The sequence below is a fragment of the Pipistrellus kuhlii genome, unplaced genomic scaffold (assembly GCF_014108245.1).
Source record: "Pipistrellus kuhlii isolate mPipKuh1 unplaced genomic scaffold, mPipKuh1.p scaffold_m20_p_20, whole genome shotgun sequence".
NCBI classification, from domain to species: Eukaryota; Metazoa; Chordata; class Mammalia; order Chiroptera; family Vespertilionidae; genus Pipistrellus; species Pipistrellus kuhlii.
Window position 1 is genome coordinate 13,686,910 of NW_023425516.1, and position 8,433 is coordinate 13,695,342.

At 56.5% G+C, this 8,433-nt stretch overlaps 1 protein-coding gene across 1 annotated transcript; it reads right to left on the reverse strand.

Moving 5' to 3' along the window:
* Positions 1–2,147: 2,147 nt before the first annotated feature.
* Positions 2,148–4,248, reverse strand: DERL3 (derlin 3). Its single transcript, XM_036449239.2, has 7 exons — positions 4,062–4,248; positions 3,884–3,949; positions 3,724–3,797; positions 3,510–3,603; positions 2,908–3,103; positions 2,429–2,519; positions 2,148–2,327 (listed from the first exon to the last, which is right to left on the reverse strand). Exons 1-7 carry the CDS (start codon positions 4,152–4,154, stop codon positions 2,246–2,248), a joined length of 696 nt encoding a protein of 231 aa, XP_036305132.1. The 5' UTR covers positions 4,155–4,248; the 3' UTR covers positions 2,148–2,245.
* Positions 4,249–8,433: the final 4,185 nt, after the last annotated feature.

An 8,433-nucleotide genomic window follows, 5' to 3' on the forward strand; every position in this document is an offset into this window, starting at 1 on the left:
TATAAAATATCAGGTCTAGTAATAATTAATGTCGTTTTTAAACATTCGTTTAAAATCTTGCTTGGCGTTGACTTGTATTGACATAACCTTCAAACACGTGGTATCTACAGAACGTGTGAAGTGCAATTAACAAGTTTTGCTTGAAAAAATTTGTGTTTGGTTTGGTTTTTGTTGCAAAACTAGGGCTAAGAAGATGGCGGATGAAGAGCATATTCGGCACTGCATGCTTTACGAGTTCCAATTAGGAAGAAAAGCAAGTGAGGCTGCAAAAAACATCTGTAGTGCTCTTGGTCAAGATGCAGTTAGCGCCAGAAAATGCCAGCTTTGGTTTGAGAAATTTCGCGAGGGAAATTTTTTGTTAGATGACAAGAGTGGTTGAGGCTGTGTGTCCAATTTTGATCAAGAAGCTCTTCAAGCTCTTTTGGTGCAAAATCCTCAAATTACCCAACAAGAGCTTGCGACAACTTTAAATTGTTCACAAAAAACAATTCCAATCAATTGCGTGCACTTGGCAAAGTCCAAAAGTTTGGAAAATGGGTTCCTCATGAGTTGACCGACAACAACCGTAATCAGAGTCACAATTTGCAGTTCGCTCCTCTCTCGTCAAAACCGTTTGCCGTTTTTAGAGCAAATTGTTATCGGAGATGAAGAATGGGTGCTGTATGTTAATTTGAAAAGGCGGCCTCAATGGTTGGACAAAAATGAGGCTCCGCAGCCCATGCCAAAACCTGACTTGCATGCGAAAAAGTGATGTTGTGTGTTTGGTGGAATTTTAAAGGAATCTTCATTATGAACTTTTACCATCTACCCAAACCATTACAAGTGCAGTGTATAGTGCCCAATTGGAAAGGTTAGCCCAAGCTTTAAGAGAAAAAGAACCCGCGCTGATTAATCGGAAGGGCTTAATTCTTCACCACGATAAAGCACGACTGCATACTGCAAGAATCACTTGCTAAAAAACTGCGCCAGTTGGAATGGGAAGTTCTCCCTCAACCTGCATATTCTCCTGATATTGCCCCTTCCGTTTACCATTTGTTTCGTTCTTTGCAAAACTTTCTTGGAAAAAAAAATTTAATAATGAAGAATGCCTCAAAAATGCATTGACCGAATTTTGCATCAAAATCACAAGAATTTTACAACAGAGGGATTAAAATGCTTCCTGAGCGTTGGGCACAAGTAGTAGAAAACAACGGCAACTATATTGTTGATTAAATTTTGTTGTATTGTTTAAATAAATCCGATTTTAAAAAGTATTAGAAAACGACATTAATTATTACTAGACCTTTTAAAAATGGAGAGCAGGGAGCAGGGCCCGGTGCCATTGGGGGTGGTGTGGCCAAGGCTGGCGCGCCAGGCCTCCCCTGCTCCGCCTCCCATCCCCAGGTGGCTGATGGGACTCTGGCTCCACCCCAGCCACTCCAGCCCCCGCAGGACTGAGTCAGAGTCTGATCCTTGCTTCTGTTGGGCCCTCCAGCTTCCCCACTCCACCCATGCCTGGGTCTTTGTAGAGCAGCAGAAATGGAAGGTGTGGTCATGATGCTCCGTGGGCAGCCCTCCCCTCTGCTGGGTCAAGGTGACCAGGCCATCCCAGCCAGGAAGGACATTGCTTCTCTGGAGTCCCTTGCAGAGGCCCCATCCTATGTAGACAATGCAGGGGCCCCCCCAGCCTGCGTGCCTGTGTCCAGCTGCTCCAGCTCCAGCAGGCATGCAGCAGGCTAGCCACACTTCCCAGTAGTGTGCATGTAACACGTGGCCTGGGACCCATGTCCACCCCTGGCTGGCACATGGCCTGGGCCAGCTCCTCCCTCCCAGGCTGGCAACATGTGGAGCAGCACACCTGGCCGGGCGCTGGCTTGTGGGGTGGGGATGAGGAGGAGGCACGCCCTGGGCCTCTTTCCAGCTCTACCTTCAATGAGTTTGTCATCCTCACCTTATCTCTAATGTGGAGATGTTCCCACTCTACAGAAGGGACATGGGGCACATGTGGGTCTCGCTAAGTCAAGCACTGCTTGGTGAACTGGGCACACAGCTGCACTTACTGAAGACGGTGCCACCTTTAGTTGCTGGCACATCCTTCCCCAGGCAGGGCAGGGCATGGGAGGGTGTGGCCAGGCGAGGCAAGGGGAGCCAGTGCCGTGGGCAAAGAGACTGCAAGTTATCCTGTTTATTCGGACGGCCAGCCTCCAGAACAGGTTTGACATGTTGGGGGAACGGGCTCCTGGGGCTGGCCCCGCCCTGGGTGGGGTCACTGCTGCTGGGCTCCTGGCTGGTCCTCGGGGAGGGGCAGGTAATTGGGGTCCTCTTCTGGGGCATCCAGTAGCAGCTTCCTGTGGGGAGGGGCCCAGGTTGAGCTGAGGCCAACATGGGTCCACAAGGGAGTCAAGAGCTGTCTGACAGAGCAGCCAGGGCCGTCGCCTCCAGTACTCACAGGAAGCCGGGGGTCAGCAGCAGCCTCTTGCCTCCAGGCTGGTGCGGAAAGACATCCTCCAGGAAGTAGTAGATGTGTCCCACAGCAATGCCTGTGGGCGAGCGGAGGACTGCCAAGGCCACTGCCTCCCTGGTCCAGAGCCCGGGGCCAGCACAGCCTGTTCTGCAGCTCAGAGGCCTAGCCAGGCCCAGAGCAACCTCAGGCCTCAGAGCATGAGTGCCCAGTGTCCCGCACAGGTTGCCAGCCCGGCGTGGGGCTGGGCTGGCCCTGAAGGACAGTGTTCCAGGACCTGAGGACAGCGGAGTGGGCGCCACAGCTGGAACGCTGACCTACCCATCCCACCACCATCAGGATCACACAAGCACCAGCAGGTGTGAAGCCATAGGCCTGCGGGCTTGTTCAGGGGCTGTAAGACAGAGGGGCGGGAGGGCTCTGGCAGAGCGGCCAGCTTGGATGGGCTGGATGGGCAGGAGGCTCACCCAGCAGGTCCACGAGGATCGAGTTGCCCAGGAGCATTGAGAAGCCCAGGAGCGCCCAGGGCAGGAACGGCGCCTGGAAGGTGAGGAGGCCGAAGAAGTTGACCCTCACCTGAGGGCTGCGGCGGCTCCATACGTACACCAGCATGACCGTGAGGGCCTGGCCCAGGAAGAACAGGCTGCCCAGCAGCCCCAGCAGCTGGGCCAGAGTCAAGGTGCTGGGAGGCCCTGCCCAGGCCTCCCCTGACTGGCTAAGTCCCTGAAATCCTGCTGGTTTTCCTGCCTTCCAGTCCCACGTGTCTGGCCCTGCCTCTCCGCCTCACTCAGCCTCCCACCACTGCCCATCCTGCTGCTGGCATTCAGGGCTCAGCCCCAAGCCCCCACCTGGCCCTCCTCCCAATCATCCTAGGGTGTGGGGTTTTTGTTGTTGTTCTTGTACACACTAGAAGATCTAGCTTGGATCGGCACCTGGGGCTGAGCACACCATGCTTGCTCATCCTAAGCCAGAGTAAACATCTGTCCCTCCCAGCCTGGGCACTGATGCCATGCCCCAGGACCAGGCGCAGAAGTGCCTGGCCTGAGGTCCCGGAACCCAGGAAGGATACAATCATAAGGACGCCCCCAAAGAGAAACATGAAGACGAAGTCAGCCGTGCGGCCCCGGAAGGATCCCTCCTCCAGCATGCGGCAATAGCGGAACCTGCGGCGTCCGTATAGGAAGTGCCACCTGGCTGGGTCTCAGTGCCCCCGCTCCCCGCCCGCCTTAGCCCGGCAGGCAGGCCTGCCCACGCCCCTCCTGGGCCCGGCAGGCACAGGATACACGAAGAGCATGTTGAAGAAGAAGCTGAATCCCAGGGGCCCGAAGAAGAGGAAGTTGGTGAGGAGCCTCCAGACCTGCGAGGGGTGGGCAGGCAGGCAGGCGGTCAGACGCGGCGCGGACATGGCTGGGCAGACAGGGAGCAAGGGCGGGGCGACCTCACCTGGAACTTCCGGAACACGAGGTGCGGGTTGAAGTAGAGCTGGAAGGGGCTCAGGAGATCCAATTGCTGCGGAGCCAGGGGAGCGGTCAGGTGCTGCCCGCGGGACCCAACCCTAACCACCTGCACCTCCTCCTCCAGTTGTAACCATGGCAACGCCCTGCCCGCCTCGTAGGCTCACCACGGCGGCTGTGGTTAGAACGCAGGCCGCGGTGTAAGCGCGGGTCACTGCCGGCACCTGCAGGAACTCGGCCGCCAGCCCCCGCCACGCCATTGAACCTCCGCAGGTACACGTGGCCCCAACGACTGCGGGCTCTTTAACCCGCCTCCGAGCCCCGCCCTCCCACCTCCAACCAATCCGCGTGGGAGACGCTTCGTGCCCAGGCCCTTGGGGTGGGGCCTGCGGCCAGGTAACCAATAGGAGGAGGAAGCGGTAATTTGGGGGCGGGACGGGTGGAGACTGCGGGCCAATGAGCAGGCCCTACCGTGGAGCACGTGGCGGTTGTTGTGGTGGCTGCGGCGCGCGCGGGAGAATGTGCGGCCAATGAGGAGCCGGTCGCTTCTTAACCGCGGGGAAGGCCAATGGCGAAGGCCCACGGGGACGCTGGGGCCGGGCCTGAGGTGACTTGTTGGCGGAGAAAAGACGCGACCCGCACAGCCTCACTGGGAGGGGCGGAGTGTAGGGTGCGGGCGGGGCGGGAGCCAGGAGCCTGGCTGTGCGGCTCCCGGCCCACCTGGGCTGGGTGCGGTCCTGACGCCAGGGATGGTGCCCCTTCGCCCACAGCAGGGGAGGCGCTCGGCAGCAGGTCCCCATTTCTCCGCGCGCCCGGGGCCTCGCCAGAACACGTCAGCTCCTGTGGGGAGTCCTCTGGGGGCCCGCGGGAGGAGGGCCAGGTGGGGCGCTTGCAGAGCCCATGGGACCCGAGGATGCCAAGATGGGCTGGAGCAAGTGGCCGGGCTGGAGAAGGCCTCATTATTCATTCTAATGAAGAAAGCCAACTGTTTGGCCAGCCGTGGCTCAGGGGTTGAACGTGGACCTATGAACCAGGAGGTCACAGTTAGATTCCCGATCAGGCCATATGCCCTGGTTGTGGGCTCCATCCCCAGTGAGGGGCGTGCAGGAGGCAACCAATCAATAATTCTCATCACTAATGTTTCTATCTCTCCCTTTCCCTTCCTCTCTGAAATCGATAAAAATATTTTTTAACTTTTTTAAAATATTTTTTTAAATTAACTTTTTACAGAGAGGAAGGGAGAGGGATAGAGAGCTAGAAACATCGATGAGAGAGAAACATCGACCAGCTGCCTCCTGCACACCCGCCCCCGGGGATGTGCTCGCAACCAAGGTACATGCCCTTGACCAGAATCGAACCCGGGACCTTTCAGTCCGCAGGCCGACGCTCTATCCACTGAGCCAAACCGTTTCAGCTTAACTTTCTTTCTTTCTTCCTTCCTTCCTTCCTTCCTTTCTTTCTTTCTTTCTTTCTTTCTTTCTTTCTTTCTTTCTTTCTTTCTCTCTCTCTTTTTCTCTTTCTCTGTTTCTCTCTTTCTTTCTTTTTAAAGAAAGTCAGCTGTTTATTGAGCACCAAATGGGGTCCACTAGCAGGCAAATGGAGCTCTGTTCTGGCCTCATTGAGCTTGTGTGACATCCAGGAAAAATCCAAGTGTGGTGTTGGGGAAGAGATCCGGCAAGGGATCCAGACGTGGGTGTTACTCATCAGGACATCAATGGCGTGTGGAGCCCTGGGCCCGTGGGAAATGCCGAAGGGGCACGGCTAGACTGAGAGGAGAGAGAGGGGCAGACCCAGCTGGGCGGGAGGCTAGGGGAGGCTGGAGTGTGGGGGTGGGCCAGAGCCCCGCCAGGAAAGGGCTTCGGAAGCAAAGCAGGGAAAAATCCAGGGACAACGGGATGCAGGTGGATCCCAAGTGGAAGGACCCCTGCAACGTGGCTCAGGGAGCCCCGCTCCGAGGACACGCTGGGAGCACAGAAGGGAGAGGTTCATCTGGTTCCGCAGTGAAGAATGAGCCGGCCTGATACAGCAGGAATGGGACCGAGGAAGGGGCTGAGAGCCCCCCCCCCCCCTCAGCCAGCCTCCAAGGTCCAGCGAAGCAGGCCAAGGTCATGTTCGAGGGGGCTGGACAGAGGAGATGCCATCACGGTGGAGGCATGGCAGCAGGGCGGGGATCCAGGGCCTCTGACTCCAGGGCGGGCACCTCCCTGTCAGGAGGGAGGTCGGGTTTCTCGTCTGCTGGGGAAGGGGGGGCTTTCCTGCCTCCAGGCACTCGGCAGGCGCCGGCTGGCCCTCCGCCCTCCGCTCACTCGGGGTCAGGCTGGGGCTAACAGAAGGGGCTGTCACAACCAACAGGGGGGTCTGTCTCTCCCCAGACGGGGCTGATAAGGCAGGCGCCCCATTTGGGGGTGGAGAGACGCATTCCTGGAGCCCTGGGTGGGGGCAGCCAGCTGGGCCAGACGTCTAGGAAGCAGCTGCTGGTTCTACCACAGACGCTCCCTTCTCAGAGCTTTGAGATGTCCTCGGGTAGGGAAACTGAGGCCCAGGATGAGGTAGAGCAGGGCCTGGGGTCCAATCCAGGCTTCTCCTGTCCGGTCTCCAGGCCTGGACAGGACAGGCAGGCCTGGGGACACCGGGTCTCCCTCTTCTCCGACCCTCCAGCACCGTTAGACAGTTATTTATGGAAAGGAGCCCTGGGTACCAAATGTCCCCAGGGACCTGGAGGTGCAGGTAGTGCGGGATGCTGACTGAGCTGTCTGCCCTCAGCCTGCCTGCTGGCCGCCTCTTCTCCTGGGCTGAGGGCTGAGGGCTGAGGGCTGTGGTGGGAGGAGGCCTGTGTTTCCCTGCCAAGGTGTCAGCGGGCCTGCTCCCAAGCCGCCTCTCTGGCCTCGGGATCCTGCCTGCTGCTGCAGAGCACGGAGCCCCGGACCCCCAGGTCTGGAGACACCCAGAGGACCCTTGGGTCCCCTGTCCAGGGTGCCCAGTGCCCACAGGCAGTACCGCACCCGTGAGTGCCCACCGAGCCTGCCTCCTCCTCACTGGCCTCACTAGGAGAGACCCCCGCCAGTCGGTGACCATCCGGAAACCTGGGCCACGCCATCCCACTGCCAGCCCCACCTCGAGGCTGATGCTCCCATGGAACTCTCCAGTCCCTCCCCTCTCCGCTCCGACACACCTCATGGCCGCCACCACCTCTCACTCAGGCCCCAGCCTCTCGCTCCTGATCTCTGGCTCATTCATTCATTCATTCATTTTCCTCCTATCAGTCTATATGTTCTGTTAAAAGCGGAGAGCAAGCCCAGCCAGCATAGCTCAGTGGTTGAGCATCAACTTATGAACCAAGAGGTCATGGTTCAATTCCTGGTCAGGGCACTTGCCGGGGTTGTGGGCTTGATTCCCAATGGGGGAAGAGCAGGAGGCAGCGGATCAATGATTCTCTCTCACCATTGATGTTTCTCTCTCTCTCTCTCCCTTCCTTCCTTGAAATCAATAATATATATAAATATATATATATATATATATATATATATATATATATATATATTTATTTATTTATTTATTTATTTATTTATTTATTTTTTTAATAAAATCGTCCTAGCTGGTTTGGCTCAGTTGATAGAGCGTTGGCCTGCAGTCTGAAGGGTCCTGGGTTCGATTCCGATTAATGGCATGTACCTCAGTTGCAGGATCCATCCCCAGCCCTGATTGGGGTGCATGTGGAGGCAACCAATCAATGTGTCTCTCTCACATTGATATTTCTCTCTCTGTGTCTCTCCTCCTCCCTTCCACTGTCTCTAGAAATCATTGGGGAAAATATACTCAGGTGAGGATTAACAAAATATAAAATAAAATAAATAACATGTTTTTTATTTTTTTAAATAAAAAGGAGAATAAACCTAATTTTTTAAAATAAAATAAGATAAGAGGAGAGCAAGGGAGGGTGGTAGAAATGCCTCCTACTCCAGGAAGCCCTCCCGGAAGGGACCAGAGCCCATCTATCTTCTGTTAGGCCCCCACCCTTAACTTCTCCCATCCAAGTACTAACCAAGCCCGACCCTGCTTAGCTTCCGAGATCGGGCACGTTCACTCCCACGGGCCGTAGACTCCCACACTTAATTTCTAAATGTCATTTATTCCAAAGGCAGCACACGTGCCCGTGGTAACAAACCAGAAGAATCAGAAACCCGGTATTTTTGCGTGCATGTTAGAGGCAGCTGCGTTTTCCTTTGGACAACGCATGGCACTGCTTGCTGGCCCTGACCATCCTCTATGCAGGGCCTTCCTCCAGGGGCTGCGAGCTCTGTGCCCAACCCCACGGCGGGCGGGCCTCCACTGCAGCTTCCGCCGGCCCCTCCCCGGAGCAGCTGTGCGGCCGTTGGTCACCTTCCTGTCTAGGTCACCGGGTATTTTTAGCACCGAATCCGGAACCCACTCGGCAGCAGCTGCTTGTGGCCGAGCGCAGAGAATAACAAACGACCCAGGTGGGCTGTGTTCGGCCTGCGCAGCCGAGGGGGCGGCCTGAGCCTGGCCCTCTGAGCCCGG